The sequence below is a fragment of the Acinonyx jubatus genome, chromosome A1 (assembly GCF_027475565.1).
Source record: "Acinonyx jubatus isolate Ajub_Pintada_27869175 chromosome A1, VMU_Ajub_asm_v1.0, whole genome shotgun sequence".
Taxonomy (NCBI): domain Eukaryota; kingdom Metazoa; phylum Chordata; class Mammalia; order Carnivora; family Felidae; genus Acinonyx; species Acinonyx jubatus.
Genome location: NC_069380.1, coordinates 108,460,121 through 108,478,178, shown reverse-complemented (window position 1 = coordinate 108,478,178; position 18,058 = coordinate 108,460,121). Strand labels below are relative to the sequence as shown.

At 35.6% G+C, this 18,058-nt stretch overlaps 1 protein-coding gene across 3 annotated transcripts in view; it reads left to right on the top strand.

The window, feature by feature from the left end:
- AFF4 (ALF transcription elongation factor 4) overlaps positions 1-18,058 on the top strand; it is a 96,589-nt gene that overhangs the window by 50,833 nt on the left and 27,698 nt on the right. For all 3 annotated transcript variants that reach the window (XM_027076709.2, XM_027076708.2, XM_027076707.2), the window contains 2 exons: positions 14,764-14,800; positions 16,541-16,589. In XM_027076709.2, the coding sequence (XP_026932510.1) occupies positions 14,764-14,800; positions 16,541-16,589 (86 nt within the window). The remainder of the gene's footprint in view (positions 1-14,763; positions 14,801-16,540; positions 16,590-18,058) is intronic.

Here is an 18,058-nt window from a genome sequence, read left to right as displayed (position 1 = left end):
TTCAAGATTGTTGTGGCTGTTTGGGGTCTTTTGTAGTTCCATACAAATTTTAGGATTATTTGTTTTAGTTCTGTGAAAAATGCTATCAGTATTTTGATAGGGATTGCATTCAATTTGTAGATTGCTTTGGATAGTATGGATATTTTAACAGTATTTGTTCTCTGAATCCGTGATCATGGAATATCTTACCATTTGTTGGTGTTGTCTTTCCTCAGTGTTTTGTAGTTTTCAGAGTACATGTCTTTCATCTCCTTGGTTAAATTTATTCCTAGGTATATTTTATTATTTTTGGTGCAACCGTAAATGGAATTGTTTTCTTAATTTCTCTTTCTGCGACTTCATTATTAATGTATAGAAATGCAACAGATTTCTGTGTATTGATTTTGTATCCTGTGATCTTACTGAATTCATTTATCAGATCTAGTAGTTTTTTTGGTCGAGTCTTAGGGTTTTCTGTATATCATGTCATCCTGCAAATGATGAAAGTTTTAATTCTTCCTTACCAATTTGGATATGTTTTATTTATTTTTCTTGTCTGATTGCTGTGGCTAGGACTTCTAGTACTCTGTTGAATGAAATTGGTGAGGGGGGACATCTCTGTCTTGTTCCTGATCTTAGGGGAAACACTTTGTTTTTAAAAGTTACCATTGAGTATGGTAGCCAATTTGACAATAAATTTTATATTAAAAAAAATAATAAAGGACCACAACACAGGTAAAAAAAAAACAAAACAAAACTTACCATTGAGGGTGATGTTAGCTGTGGGTTTTTCCTATATGGCCATTATGTTGAGGTATGCCCCCCCTTAAACCTGCTTTGTAGAAGATATTTTAACTGTGCTTTTTATTTCTTTTTTTAAATGTTTATTTCTTTATCTTGAGAGAGAGAGTGACCACAAGTGAGCGAGGGGCAGAGAGAGAGGGAAGGGATTGAATCCCAAGCAGGCTTCCCTCTGTCAGTGCAGAGTCCAACATGGGGCTTGATCTCATGAACCGTGAGATCATGACTTGAGCCAAAATCAAGAGTTGGACACTTAACTGATTGAGCCACCCAGGCACCCCTGCAGAAGATTTTTACCATGAATGGATGTTGTACTTTGTCAAATGCTTTTTCTGAATCTGTTGAAATGATCATATGGTTTTTATCCTTTGTTTTGTTGGTGCACCCCAAAGGTTTACTTATGATCCTTTACAATGTTCTCTTCCTTGTACTCTCTCTACCCTTCCCATCCCTAATCAAACACTAATCTGATTTCTATCGCTATACATTAGTTTGCATTTTTGAGAATTGTACATAAATAGAATAAGAATATATGTACTCTTTTTGGCTCTAGTTTCTTTCAGCACAGTTATTTTGAGATTCATCCATAGTATTGCATGTGAAAATCATTATTTTTTATTGCTAAGTAGTGTTCACGTTTTATAATTTTACCAGTTTGTTTACCCGTTCATCTACTGATGGACATTTGGGCTATTTCTGGTTTTTAGTTAAAAATAAAGCTGCTGTAAAAATTTGTGTACAAATCTTTATATGGGCACATGCTTTTATTTCTCATCAGTAAATACCTTTGAGTAGATGGTTAATATACATTTAACTTTTAAGAATAGCTCATAATGTTTTCCAAAATGATTGAACCATATTGTATTCCTACTAGCAATATATGAGAGTTTCAGTTGCTCCCCATATTTAACCAATGCTTGTTATGGCCAGTCTTTTTAAATTTTAGGCCTTGTAGGAATTATGTAGGAGTGCCGCCTCATTGTGGTTTTAATTTATATTTCTCTAGTGACAAATGATGTTGAGCATCTTTTCATGTACTTATTTGTCATTTGTGTATTATCTTCCTTGGTGCACTTTAAAAAACTTTTGCCCATCTTTTATTGGATGTTGTCCTCTTCTTAGTGAGTTTGAGAGTATTTTCTGTTTTCTGGCTTCAAGTCCATTATCGGATAAGAGATTTGTACATCCCTCCAACCCCAGTAAGTAGCTTCCTTTTTCATTCTCTTAACTATATCTTTTGAAGAGGAGAAGTTGCTAGTATTGATGAGTTCCAATTCATGAGTTTCTTAGTTTACAGATCATGTTTTTTGGTGTCTAAGAAATTTTCCCTAACCCACATTCTCCTCTATGTATTTTTTTAAACTTCTTATAGTTTTGGGCTTTACATTTAGGTCTGTGATTCATTTTAAAGTAATTTTTGTATATGGTACAGGTATGGATGAAAGTTTATTTTTTGTGTATAGCTGTCCATTTTCATCATCAGTGTTTAAAAAACTTGTTTCTCTGCATGGAATTGCCTTAACACTTGCACTTGACTATATATGTGGTGCATTTCTGACTGTATTCTATTTCATTAATCTCTTTGTCTATCATGATATCAGTACCAACCTGTCTTGATTATCTGACGTGAATAATATAAAGCGATAGTGATGTAAATCCTCCAATCATATTACCATTTTTCAAAATTATTTTGATTTTTCAAGGTCCTTTGCATTTTCGTATGAATTTTACAACCAACCTGTTATTTTCAGCATAAAAGCCTTCAAGGGTTTTGATAGAGATTGCATTGGGTTTATGAATCAGTTGGGGAGAATTGCCATCTTAACAGTATTGAGTCTTCTGGCCCATAGCACTTATCTTCTTCTCTATTTACCTAGGTATAATTTAATCTGTCGTTATTTTATAGTTTTCAATATCTAGGTGTTCCACACTTTCTATCAGAGTTACCTCTAAGCATTTCATTTTTTAATGCTATTATAAATGGTATTTTGTTTAAAAATGTTCAATATATGTGGGGCCCCTGGGTGACTCAGTTGGCTAAGTATCCAACTCTTGGTTTTTGCTCAGGTCATGATCTCACAGTTTGTGGATTCGATCCTTGTGTCAGGCTCTGCGTTGACAGCACGGAGCCTGCTTGTGGTTCTCTCTCTCCCCTTCTCTCTTTGCCCCTCCCCCGCCTCATCTGTCTCTCTCAAAATAAATAAACTTAAAAAAAATTTTTTTTAAGTTTATATACTTATTTGTCTTTTTTTTTTTTCAACGCTTGTTTATTTTTGGGACAGAGAGAGACAGAGCATGAATGGGGGAGGGGCAGAGAGAGAGGGAGACACAGAATCGGAAACAGGCTCCAGGCTCTGAGCCATCAGCCCAGAGCCCGACGCGGGGCTCGAACTCACAGACCGCGAGATCGTGACCTGGTTGAAGTCGGACGCTTAACCGACTGCGCCACCCAGGCGCCCCTTATTTGTCTTTTTTAATGTTTATTTTTGAGAGAGAGAGACAGAGCATGAGCGGAGGAGGGGCAGAGAGAGACGAAGACAAAAAGTCTGAAGCAGGCTCTCAGCTCTAAGCTTTCAGCACAGAGCCCAAAGTGGGACTTGAACTCACAGACTGTGAGATCATGACCTGAGCTGAAGTCGAATACTTAACTGACTGAGCCACCCAAGCACCCCAAAATAAATACACTTAAGACAAAAACTTGGAGGGGCGCCTGGGTGGTGCAGTCGGTTAAGCGTCCGATTTCAGCCAGGTCACGATCTCACGGTCCGGGAGTTCGAGCCCCGCGTCGGGCTCTGGGCTGATGGCTCAGAGCCTGGAGCCTGTTTCTGATTCTGTGTCTCCCTCTCTCTCTGCCCCTCCCCCGTTCATGCTCTGTCTCTCTCTGTCCCAAAAATAAATAAACGTTGAGGAAAAAAAAAAAATTAAAAAAAAAAACCAAAAACTTGGAAATTTTTTTTCAGTATCTGCTTTTCCTGGCTAGTTTATAAAGATACATTTCATTTATTATTTTATTTTTTATATTGAAACCTTGATGAATGTATTTAGTTCTAGTAGCATTTTGGTAGCTACCATAGAATTTTTATTTAGACAATCATGCCATGTGTGAATAAAGGGTGTTGTTACAACTTTAGTTTCAAAGCAGATGCCTCATTTCTTATTCTTGCTTTATTGCGCTGGCTAGAACCTTTAATAAAGTGTTGACTGGAAGTGGTTAGAGTAAACATTCTTGCCTTGTTTTTCATTATAGAGGGGAAAGTATTCAGTCTTTCATCATTAAGCATGATTTTAGCTGTGGAATTTTCACAGATGTCATTTATTAAATTGAGGAGGTTCCCTTCTATTCACATTTGCCTGAGTGTTCTTATCAGTAGTGAATTTTGGATTTTGTTGAATGCTTTCTTTGAATCTATTGATGTAATCCTGTGATTTTCCTTTTTGGTTTGTGATATGGTAAATTACATTGATTAATTTTAAAAATTTAAACCAGTATTGCCTTCCTGGTAGAAACTTCACTGGGCTATTATATATTACCTGTTTTATATGTCGATTTGATTTTCAGAAAATTTTAAAAAGAATTTTTACAAAAAAAATTTACATCTATGTTTTTGGTCTGTCATTTTATTTTCTTATTATGTCTTTGCTGGGTTTTGGTATCAGAGTAATGCCAGCCTTATGGAATGAGATGGGACATAACTCCCTCCTCTATTTTCTGGAATAGTTTGTATAGAATTGGTATTATTTCTTCCTTACATGTTTGTTAGAATTCACTAGTGAAACCCTTTGAGTTTTGAGTTTTGTTTATAGTATAGTGTTTAACTCAATATTATATTTACTAATAGATCTAGGGCTATTCATATTATCTGTTTCTCTTGAATGTGTTTTGGTAGTTTGTATTTTTTCAAGCAACTTGTTCAGTTTATCTGTTGATTGTGAAAGTTGTTAAATTTATGGGTATAAAGTTTTTGATTTTTGATAATATTTCTTTATTATAATTTTTATATCTCTTATGATACCACTTCTCTTATTCCTGTTATTGGTAATTTGATTCTCCTATTTTTCTTCTGGCTTGAGGTTTTTCAGTTGTATTGATCTTCTAAAAATCTGCTTTTTCTCCTTCATTGGTTTTGGTTTTTGTTGCATTGATTTCCATTGTCATCTGTATTACTTTCTTGTTCTGCTTTCATTTTATTTTATTTATACTTCTTTTAAAAAATATTCTTAAAGAGGATGCTAAGGTTATTGATGTGAGATCTTTCTTACTTTATAATACACACTGTTAGTGCTATAAATTTCTCTCTGTGTAACATTTTATTTGCATCCCACAAATCCTGAAATGTGTTTTCAGTTTTATTTAGGTCAAAATGTGTTCTGATTTCCTTTTTGATTTCTTCTTAATTCCGTGGATTATTTTGAAGTGTCATTTTGTTTTTGAATATTTGGAGATCTTGCTGTATATTTTCTGTTACAGAATATATTCTGTTACTTGTGGCTTAATTCCATTTTGGTCAGAGAACGTGCTTTGTGTGACTGGAATCCTTTTACATTTATTATAACTTACTTCATGGCCCAGAGTATTACTTCTTTTAGCAAATGTTTGTGTACATTTGAATACATATTTTGCTGTTGTTCATTGGAGTGTTTTGTAAATGTCAACATCAAGTTGGTTTATAGTATTCAGTTTTCTATTTTCTTACTCATTTTAATTCTACTTGTTCTATCATTTATTGAGACTTATAGTTAATCTCCAATAAGTTTGAATTTATGATTTTGAATTTTCTCTTGTTTCTTTCTTCATATTTTTAAGAAGTTTTTTTTTTAGGTGCATAAACATTTGGGATTGTTATTAATTCTACATGAATGATAACCTTTATCGTTAGGAACTGACTCCTTTTAATTCTTATGATAATCTTTGCTATAAAATTTACTTTGATATTAATATAACCAGTGTAGCTTATTTTTCTAATAATTTTTTTTTAACATTTATTTATTTTTGAGAGAAAGAGAGTGTGTACGAAGGGGAGGGGCAGAGAGACAGAAGATCCAAAGCAGGCTCCATACTTTGAGTGCAGAGCCAGACACGGGGCTCAAACTCATAAACCCAGCGTGAGATCATTACCTGAGCCAAAATCAAGAGTCAGCCACTTAATCTACTACTGAGCCACCCACGTGCCCCTGGAGGACTCCCTTGTAACTTTTTAAAAAAATTTTTTAAATGTTTTTATTTATGTTTGAGACAGAGACAGAGCTTCAGCAGGGGAGGGGCAGAGAGAGAGGGAGACACAGAATCTGAAGCAGGTTGCAGGCTCTGAACTGTCAGCACAGAGCCCGACACAGGGCTCGAACTCACGGAGTGTCAGATCATGACCTGAGCTGAAGTCGGACGCTTGACCGACTGAGCCACCCAGACGCCCCTTAACATTTCTTTTAATGCTTGTCTGCTTGTGATAGATGAATGCTTTCAGCTTTTGTGTATCTGACATTTTTATTTTACCTTTTTTCTTCAGGTATTTTTGCTGATTATAGAATGCTAGGTTATAACTGTTGTCCATTGTCTTCTGGATTGCATTGTATATGAGATATCCTTTATTGCCTTTTTTCTTTCTTTGTATATAAGGTGTCTTTTTTTTCCTCTGGCTGCTTTTAAGATTCTTTTTGTCTCTATCACTGATTTTAAGGTGTTCACTTTTGAGTTGTCTTGGGTCTTTTCATCTTTTTTTTGTGCTCGGGGGTGACTTTTAGCTTCTTGAAACTTTGGGTTTATAGTTTTTATTACATTTGGGAAATTTTTGCCATTATTTTCTCAAGGTATTTCTCTGTACTCCCTCTTCCCCTTTTCTCCTTTACTTCTAGGACTCCATTTACATATATATTAGGCCTCTTGAAGTTGTTCCATAGCTCATGAATGCACTGTTCATTTTTTAAAATCTTTTATCTTTTTTGTTTCATTTATGGGTAGTTTCTATTGTTAAATCTTCAGTTTCAGTAATCTTTTGTTCTGTAGTGTCTAATCTGTTGTTAATCCCATTTAACATATTTTTGATCTCAGACATTATGGCTTTCATGTCTATAGATTTGATGTTTATGTGTTTATTTGTCAAGCATGTATTTATTAAGTTCTTACTATGTTCCAGGTAAGAGATTTGACAATGTATTTTTTTATTGCTGATATAAACACTTTTAGTTATGGATAAAGAAATTGTGGTTTATATACACAATGGAGTACTATGTGGCAATGAGAAAGAATGAAATATGGCCTTTTGTAGCAACGTGGATGGAACTGGAGAGTGTGATGCTAAGTGAAATAAGCCATACAGAGAAAGACAGATACCACATGGTTTCACTTTTATGTGGATCTTGAGAAACTTAACAGAAATCCATGGGGGAGGGGAAGGGAAAAAAAAAAAAGAGGTTAGAGTGGGAGAGAGCCAAAGCATAAGAGACTGTTAAAAACTGAGAACAAACTGAGGGTTGATGGGGGGTGGGAGGGAGGGGAGGGTGGGTGATGGGTATTGAGGAGGGCACCTTTTGGGATGAGCACTGGGTGTTGTATGGAAACCAATTTGACAATAAATTTCATATATTGAAAAAAAAATAAACACTTTTAGTTAGAAAGCTGAGGGTAAAAGAATGATTGCAGAGGCCCAAAAGATATTGGAGATGATGAACATATAAAAGAAGATTTTCTTTTGACACATTGTAAAAGGGAGCTGGGAAATGTGATGGTGCCAGGAAGGGTATAGTGATGTTGTCAGGTGAGTATTTTTATAAGATAAGGATTTTTTATATATCATATATATCATCTGTGCTGATCATGATGTTTTAGTAAAAAAGGAAAAACAAATGATACCTGGGAAAGACAGCTGGTAACCTTAAGAAGTCTCCATTAGAGAGGTTGAGATTCAGTGCTGTGATGGAGGATATTAGCTTTAGAATAGAGCACAATTAGGTCTTTCTTTATCATAGGAAGGAAAGCAGATTAGATGGGTGTAGTTGGAGATAGGTTGGTAGATTTTCCAATGATAGTTTGAAGCATACTAAAGCTTTTGACTGACCTTGCACATATTTACTGTATGTTTGAAACACTACCTGGCAGTATTACAGATAGTACTTCAGAGGTATAGCATTGAATCTTTTTTTTTTTTTTTAAGTTTATTTTATTGATAGAGAGGATGTGAGCTGGGAGAGACAGAGAGGAGAGAGAATCTCAAGCAGGCTCTGCACTTTCAGCACGAGGTGGACACAGGGCTCGAACTTACGAACCATGAGATCATGACCTGGCCGAGATCATGACCTGGCCAAGGTCAAGAGTCTGTCGCTCAACCGACTGAGCCACCCGGGCGTCCCTAGCCTTGAATCATTTAGATGTTACCCTTGTTCTAACTAAGATTGGTATTTAACAGACGCAATTAGAATAGTATGTGCCAATGCTTAGAATAGTTCCTGGCATATATAGCCATTCAGTAAATGTTTGTTTACTGGATTTGGATATAAATATTCAGGTAATGTGTTTGAAATAACTTCAGTTAGCTACTTAGTGATGATTGCTTTGGTTGAGTTGCTTTTGTAAGTCAGGTTTTGCTTTTTTATAGTTCATCTCAGTCTCTGAATTTTTAATGAATACACCTTTGTGTGTAAAACAGTTTAAAGCTTCCTACGTAACTTTAATAGGTATTCGTTCTTTGTGTGTTAACCATATGAACTGGGTCCACAGAGAGGACAGAAAAGGGAGAAAGTTTTGATACTTATGGAATTTGGAGATGGCATCTTAAGGATAATGGCACCAACTGGGCTTTAAAGGAGAAGTATAAGGGTGCTAGAAGCACAGGAAGGTAAGGAGCACCCAAGAGGGTGGATTTCACACTCATTAACAGATGTGAAAGAGCAGTTCACATGTGGCTAGTGGTAGAGGAGAAGTTGAGTTTAGGAACATATTTGGAGAGCTGATTTATTAAATCCTTCTCATTCACTTAAACATCCTTGATCTGTGCCATTTAAAAACAGCACAACAAATAAATCCCTCTATTCCATGTTATTCTCCATCCAGTCCTCCTCTTTAGAGTTAAACTTACTTAAAAAGTGGTTCAAATTTGCTGTCTGTATGCTTTCCTTCACTTACTCCTCTGATCTTAGTCTGATCTTGCTTTTACACCTCACCAAAACCATTTTCATTATGACCACTAGTGGCCCATTTTGTAAATCCAGTTAATGTTCTTTATTTCTTTATTTTCATCAGGGTTCTCATGAGCATTAAATACTGTTTTAGCCTATGGGGCACCTGGATGGCTCAGTTGGTTAAGCGTCTGTCTTCGACTCAGGTCATGATCTCATGGTTGGTGGGTTCGAGCACCACGTTGGGCTCTGTGCTAACAGCTCAGAGCCTGGAGCCTGCTTCAGATTCTGTGTTTCCCTCTCTATCTGCCCCTCCCCACCTCGTGCTTTGTCTTTCTCTGTCTCCCCAAAATAAATAAACTTAAAAAAATACTGTTTTAGCCTATTTCCTCCTTATCTCCCACTGTACGTTGCTCATCCAGAGTTACTTTGCTTCTCTGGCTTCTCCTTTTTCTCCTCTGTCTTTGTCTCTACCGTTAAGTTTTCCTGGCATTGTGCTTGGTGCTATACGAGAATACAAAAGAAGAAATGTGTTTTGCCTCAAGCTGCCCAATATTCCGTTGTGAAAACAAAATAATAAAAAGAATGAAAAAAATTACATATTAGTGTTTAAGTGCATGCAAAGTTACACACTCTATGCTTAGACTTAGATTGTCTTCTCTTTGTACCCTGTTCCTCTTTACACAGGTGTTCCACATATTTTTATCTTCATGACAATTTTTATCTTAATTCCAGACTGTATTTGAATTCCAGATACATACATCTAGCTACATACATGACACTTCTTAGATGTTGAGTTTCAGGTGCCTTTGAGACATCTTCCAGGGAGAACTTCTGATTCTCCCTGCTAGTTCAAACCAAAAGGAAAGTAAAGAGGAAACAAGCATGATCCTCTTCCTGTTTCCTGTCTTAGTGAAGCTAGGAAAGCCTTGTTAGAATTATGCTTGGCACTTCCTTCCCTGTCACACACTCTAAACTATCACCAAGTCCTAATGATTTTGCCTCCTTTAATGTATTTTAGTTCCATTCATTTTTCTCCATCTTTATTCTTGCCACTGTGGTAAGTCAGTGGTCTTCAGAGTGAAAAGCATTTCCTCCAACATTGTGTGTATATTGGAGATTGGGGACTGGGAGAAGGGGATGAAAATTTTATAGTTGTTTTTAGTCCTAAATTTCTCTATTTTTAAGTCTGCAAAAACAAAATCAAAGTAGTATTGCTTCTCTTGATCTCAATGGCAGTTGGTCACATTTTATTTCTGAGGTATTCCGAGAGAAGTTTAAGTTTTCTCATTATGGAAAAGTTGATAGACTTGCTCTCCTTTATTTGCTCTTACTGGCTCTAGTATATTACAGTTTTAAATGTGCATAGTTAAGGTGATTTACACGGTATATTAACTGGTTTTAATTCATCTAATCTTCACTAATGCACAAGTGGCTTAAAAGATATACCTGCAGTGAAAGTGCTGAGTGAAAATAACAGTGAGATGCATTTCTGAGCAAACAAGAACATGACAGAGCTGAGATTTATCTTCTTCTGGTATGAACTCTTTATCTGCCACTGTACAAAGTAGAAACAAAGATGCCATAAACAGAAAAGAAGGAAACATCGGATTATCAACAGTAGTTTGAATATGCATTTATATCATTAATCTTGCTTTTGAGTGTATAACATACCTTGAGATAGTTGCTAATGAAACTATGAAAGCATCATGGTTCATACTCACTGGTATTTTCAGTTGTGTAATAATTCAAATCAGTCCTTAAACATCCAGGTTTAGTAAAATTGCATTATAAACCTATTTTGAGGTTTCTCCCAGTGTTCTATATCTTTGTCCAAAACCTTGGTCTTTCTGCTCTAGTTAAAAATGGCTGAAATCCAATAAAGAGCAAATCTACTAAAAGGCACTTCTTTGTCAGGAAACACTGTTGAGGCAGGCTTAGAAAGCAAAGCTCAAGATTCAAGAAATAAATATTAGAATAAATCATTCAGTGTACAAAGTTAGCTTTATAGAGATGGGTGGAAGTGCCAGTGATTCTAGTCGTCTTTTTGTTAGATTCTTTTCCAGTTATTAAATTACTTGAAGAGCTACTTTTTTGTGCATCAAAGAAAGATATAACAGAGACAGTATAAATCCTAAAGTATAATGTAAATAATTTATCTCCCTCCCTCCTCCTTTTTTAATGGGGCATAAAGTACTCCCGAATCTTTTACACTAACACAGAAGCTTGTATTTTTTGCACTAACAAAAAAATTCACTGGTTGTTTCATGACATAAGTTACCTCACATAAAAATGAGTTATACCCCTTCCCCCAGCCTCCTTCCTCAGCCTGCATCCCAAGTCCCCAGTTTAAAAAAAAAATTTTTTTTTTTTTTACATTTATTTATTTTTGAGAGACAGGACACAAGTCGGGGAGGGGCAGAAAGAGAATGAGACACAGAATCCAAAGCAGGCTCCAGGCTCTAACTGTCAGCACAGAGACTGACACAGGGCTCAAATTCACAAACCATGAGATCATGACCTGAGCTGAAGTCGGATGCTCAACTGACTGAGCCACGCAGGCACCCCTCAGATTTTACTAAACAGATGTGGTTTATGTGTATTAAATGTTCTTTAATATAATCTATAAAGCCTGCGTGCTATATGATATAGGTTTTCATGTCTTGAGTCTCATTTCTCTTGAGTCTCATTTCTCAGTACCCTTCTGTACTTTTTCCTCTTGTGGACTGCCTTTAAGTCCTTTACACTACCAGTGCTCCCTATCTTTTCTGGCCTTTACGTGCTGTTCTCTCTACCCTGTACACTTACCTTTCCCAGTTTACTTCCTACCTACACTTCACATCCCAACCTGAACAGTACTTGCTCAGAGAAGCCTTTGTTCATTTTCCTGGCTAGATCTGTGTGTGTGTGTGTTTCTCTCTCTCCCTTTCTCACTCACATTCATTCACATGCTCTCTCTCTCCCCCCCCCACACACACACAATTATAAGCTCTTAAATAATACTGTGTATGTTATTTACCTTTCATTGCATTTCTTACAATTGCCATTTTACCTTTATTTACATGAATAGTTGCAGAGATAGTCATTAACATTTTTCAGAAGAGTGTTAAGCTCCATGAGTAGAAGGCCTTTGTGTTTTTTTCCTCTTCACTTTGTTTCCCAGTACTTAGACATATGAATGGATATCGTGTGTGTCAAAGAGTTTGAGTTTAATCCCTAGGAAAAACAAAGAGCCATTGAAGGCTCTACGGAAAAAAAGTAGTGATGACTCATACTAGGGTTTGGGCTTCAGAAAGGTTGACTGGAGACTATAGTTGAGTGAAGGAGAAAGATTAGAGCTAGAAAGTTCCATTAAATGGCCTTTGTAGATGAAAAAATGTGAGGACCTGAAGTCTTTGCAGCGTAGATGAAGATGAGATGGTGTGCATTTAGTAGATGTTATGGGGACAGAATCCACTAGACTTTGAAGATCAGTAGACTGACTATTGTCAGAGGTGTTAGGGAAAGGAGTGAGAGATTACTTGAAAGTTTGGGCTATTAACATTTAGGCTCTTTACCAGGTAAATGAGTATAAGATAATTGGCAATTGAAAGGGGTGGAGGATTATTTGTATCTGCAACATAATTCACAGGGGTGACCTTGGTCACTGCTCTATTGGCAGGTTTTTTAGTAGCTTTATTGAAATATCCACATGCCATGCTTTTCTCCCATTTAAAGTGTACAGTTAAATGGTTTTGAATATATTTACAGACTTATGCAGCCATCACAACGGTGAATTATAGAGCATTTTGATCATCTCAAAAAGAAACACCCTGTTTATCTATTACCACTTCCCTCTGTCTCCTTCTCAGCCCTATGAAACCACTCATCTACTCTCTGTCTCTATAGATTTCCTTTTTTTCTGAACATTTCATGTAAATGGAATCATACCATATGTGGTCTTTTGCAAGATTCTTTAACTTAGGATAATGTTTTCAAGGTTCTTCCAAGTTATAGAATATATCAGTACTTCATTTCTATTTGTGGCCAAATATTCCATTGTATGGTTATATATCACATTTTACTTATAAACTCATCAGCTGGTGAACATTTGAGTTGTTTTAAGCTTTGGGCTTTTGTGAATAATGGTGCTGTAAACATTTGTGTAGAAGTTTCTGGGGGGACATAATGTTTCTTTTCACTTGGTTATATACCTAGGAGTAGAATTGCAAGGTCAAATGGCAACTGTATGCTTCATCATTTAAGGAACTTCCAGAATGTTTTCCAAAGCTAGCTGAGCCAGTTTACATTCCTATTAGGCTTTCATTTTTCTCTGCATCCTTGTCGATACTTGCTGTTATCTGTTTTTGATCCTAGTCATCCTAGTAGGTGTGAAGTATTACCTCATTGTGTGTTTGATTTGCATTTTCCCCATGACAAACGATGTCAGACAACATGTTTTCATGTGTTTATTGACCATTTGTATGTGCTTATTAACCATTTTTATATCTTCCTTGTAGAATTGTTCAGATGCTTTGCACATTTTTTTCATTCGGCTGTCTTTTTATCATTGAATTGTAAGAGCTCTTTATATATTGTAGATAGCAGTCTCTTATCAGATACATAATTGCACATATTTTCTCCCATTCTGTGGGTTGTTTTTTTATTTTCTTGATAGAGTTGTTCTTTGAAGTACAAAAGTTTTAAATTTTGCTGAAATCCAATTTCTCTATTTGTTTCTTTTGTGTTTTTGATGTTTTTGGTGTCATATGTAAGAGTTCTTTGCCAAATCCAAGGTCATTAAGATTTGGCTCTAAGTTTTCTAAGAGTTTTGTAGTTTGAGCTCTTACATTTAGTTCTTTGATCCATTTTGAGTTATTTTTTTTTATATTGGCTGAGGTAAGCATCCAACTTCATTTTTTTGCTTATGGCTAGTCCGTTGTCCTAACACCATTTGCTGAAAAGACTGTCATTTCCCTTATAGATGGTCTTGGAATACTTGTTGAAAATCATTTGACCATAGGTGTAGGTTTACAGTATTATTTTTAACAACAAAACTGTATTTTAGCATTCATACTATGTGGATTTCTCTTTCACAGGTAATTCTGTCATTAAAGCAAGATTGTGCTCATTTTTAAGTGGGCTTTTAGGGATGTTTGTGTAATTTTAATACTATGTTGTGTTCCAAAGACTTAACCTAGAAAAACGCACAATTTCCATGTGTGAAAAAGGTTTTCTGATTATGAAAGTTGAGTTTGGAAAGGCATGTTTCTTTCACTGACAGTGAGATTTTGGCTTTCTTTTTACTGGTGCTTCCTGAGTGCCAGACATTGTACTAGTGTATGGCTTACAAAGTGGTATATGACAGTCTTTTCCTCAAGTTGCTAATTGTGTGTAAAATATTGGGAGTGGGAAAAGGAAGGCAATATAGTGACATGTGAATGACCGTGTGAGGTTTTTAGTTCATAAAAGTGGTATCTTTTGACTCTATATAGGTTGTACAGCTGTTTTTACTCTAGTGTAGGTTTTTAGTATTACTTTTTTTTAATTAAACATTTTAAGACCAAGAATCTTAAATGGAAATAATTTGCTTTCCCGAAGCTCTAAATTATGATATGAGCACCATGGATGCTGCTGAAAAGAAATGAATAATAAAGGTAGACTATTAGGTAGCTTGATGTTTTTTGTGTTCAGCTCTGGGAGAGTTCATTACTGACCAGAACAATTGCTGAGGCTGATCAGATGGGATCATTAAATTCTTTGTGTTTTTTCTTCTATGCATTCTTAGGAACTCAACAGGATCTTTCATTGAATTAGCTGGAATTGAATAGTTTAAAGCATTTTTTACTAATGAACCCTTCTCTTAATATCACTATATAATTTTGTGTCCCTTAGGAATCTCAGCAGTCCAATTTTGGCCCTGGAGAACAAAGTGAGTATTTCTTTTCTTCTTGGTTTTCATGTTAAGCTGTTAATTGAGCATTCATTTCTCATGGTCACATCATATATTGGTTTTATAATTCCTTCACGTGTCTTATCCCAGTTTTTATTATCTGATAGTTTGTAATGAGTTAAACTGAATCTTGGTATACTTAAAAAATGAAAAATTATAGAGGTGCCTGGGTGGCTCAGTCGTTGAGCACCCGGTTCTTGATTTCAGCTCAGGTCATGATCTCACAGTTCGTGGGATCGAACCCCACTTTAGGCTGTGTGCTGACAGCATGGATCCTGCTTAGGATTCTCTCTCTCCCCCCTCTCTCTGTTCCTCCCCCCAAAATAAATCAACATTTTTTAAAATGAAGAATTATAGATCCTTGGAGATCAAATTGACTAAGTATTTCTTGAAGTAATAAGTTCAAAGTTCATGAATTCAGTTTGATGGACACCTCATAAACCCAAGAGCATTCCTCTCTCTTTCTCTATCTTTCATGAAGATAGTTGGTTCTGTGAGAGTTACACTATATGCAAGGGAAAGGGTCGTTGTCACTTATTGTAGTTCTTCTCTGCCTACGTCTCTATTTATCCTTCCCGGGTCTTTAGGTCTGGGACGAACATCTTCTGTGTGTTACAGAATCCCCCTCTACCTCCTGTCTTTTTGTTTCTGAGAAGAACTTGAGGGGATGATAGCCTTAGGGAATTTAAATGTGATCCCAAGAGATGATGGTTACGTGAATTAATGAGTGGTAAGGCCAGGAACCTTATGAATATCTGGGCTTCCTCATATAGCTCTATAATAAAATAAATGGTTTTGCCAAGAACAGTAACTTCTTTAATAAGGTAGATTTACATTGGTAATCAGTTTTGGGATGTAAAAATGTGGAACTTTTTGATGCTTAGTTTGTTGTCTTTAGAGGTCTTAAAGCAAAGAGACGAAACTATGGAGTATATTCCTTTTTAACGTTAGCAAACTTTATTTGTATATCCACTTCTTGGTTTTACCTTAAACTATAGTTATAAGAATCTTTATCACTATTTAAAGATATGAAGAAAATAGCCCTAGGCCAGAAAGTTTACATTTTCTCTCTTAACAACTTTTGAGAATGTCTCCTCCTTAGTTCTGTCCTCCTCCTCCCCCTATAACTCAGTATTGGCACATGAGATCATAAGTTGCACATACTTTTTATTACCTATATTTTTCACTTAATTTATTTTAGAGCTGTGTCTATATCAGTATAAATTCTTGCTCATCCTTTTAACATTAGCTCATTCTTTTTAACATTAAAATTGTGTATTTTATGATAATACCATTTATTTAACTATTCTCCTCTCGATAAATGTTTGTTTCCAGTTTTTGCTGTTACAAAACATATTATGATAAACATCTGTGTTTCAGTGTGTATTTATGTATTTTTTCCAGATATACCTGTAAGGAAAAATTTTTTTCATTATAATTGCTACGAAAGTGGATATGTGCATTTACAGTATCAGTAAAGATAATATTGCCAGATTGCCTGCCAAAAAGATTGTATGGGTTTATAGTTGGACAAGCAGCATTGGAGCTTACCTGTTTCCACCAGTATCTTGTATTATTAGACTCTAAAGTGTTGCCAGTTTGGTGGAGGAAGAATTCTAAATGTTTTGATTTCCATTTCTTTGAGGGTATACTGATACATATTTTACAATCTAAATAGCCACACTGTAGTTGCTAATTTCTGCATTCTCTTTGTTCTAGAAAGATACAATCCTTCTTCTAAAACTTCAAATGGACACCAGTCTAAATCGTAAGTTTATTGCTTAATAAGTTTATCCGTTTTGCTAAAAGTCTATGTGTAGTGTCTGCATACCAGAACACTTAGAAATGTGTCCTTAATCTTTTAAGGAAGGGGTATGCAAATGTTTATGTAAAGGGCCAGATAGTGAATTCTTTTAGGATTTAGGGGCTAGATGGCTTTTGTCCCAGCTAACCAGCTCTGCCATTGTAGCATGAAAGCAAATATAGACTCTGGGTATCGTTGTGTTCCAATAAAACTTTTTTACAAAACAAGTAGTAGTCTTTATTTGACTTGTGGGCCATAGTTTGCCTTCCCCTCCTCTGAGATTACAGATTTTTCTCATCTCTTAGAGATGTGTGTATTTGTGTTTGTGTGTAGGTTGATAGTTTTTAATAAAGAAGACCAAAAAATACAGGATTATTCTTCTTAAGCCCTCCATTTAACTACTAAATGTAGAATATTAAATCAGCACAGTTTGTACTATATTTGTTTTCCTACTTCTTTAGTAGAACCAGGAATATATATCAAAAAGTAATCAGGCTAGTATATTGGGTGATAATAAATTCCAGCTTCAAAAGTGAACTCCTGAATTCCTGAGACCACAAGTTAACTCCATGATTAAAACAAATTCTAAAGAAATGGTGGCCACAGTGCTAGCTTTCTAAACTACAACATATAGTCTTGATAACCTCAGCCTCTTCAGCTGAACAGAGGAAGAACTGAGTGAGAATAACTTATGTGAAATGCAACAAGTCCCCCTCACTGTTAAAGAATTCAAATTATATTCATATTTATCATACTTATTCATATGCAAAGAATTGATAAGGGCCTACCATATATGTGTGTATCACTTGTTGCTGAGGGAGTGAAAGCATGCAGGACCTTGAGCAGTCTGGTAAAAGCTTTGACATATCCACATGTGTGAGCAGGTTCATTGAGCTGCCATTATTAAATCATAAGGGCTGAGAGAATTCAGAGCAAGTACATTTCCTTATAGGATGTCATTCATAGACATGCACCAAGCCCTTGTCCAAAAGAAAACTCTTTTTTTCTGTCCCGCTTAACCAGGCCAGCCTTAAAACATTTTTCATTATTCTGTAATTATCTGGGTACTTTGTTTCAAGGTGATCTCTTATATGATAATCTGAATTTGGGGTCAGATTTAGAAACTCAGGTGAAGTTTTTGAGGGGAAAGTATTAATAGTTACTGAAGTGAAAGAAGATTTCCTTCCCACTGATTGGAGAGTGTCATGAAATTTTAAGAAGAAAGGTAATGGAACTGCTGGTAATGAGATATTAAACATTTTTCTAGTCGTAGTTTTCCCTAAGCTTTGTATTAATTTTTGCTCTTCTGTAAAAAGGCAAGGAGTGTTTTGTGGGTCATTACTCAGATTTTTAATTTTAATTATGATTTTTTGGCCTTAAGGAAAAAAAAATTTTAATGTTTATTTTTGAGAGAGAGAGAGAGAGAGAGAGAG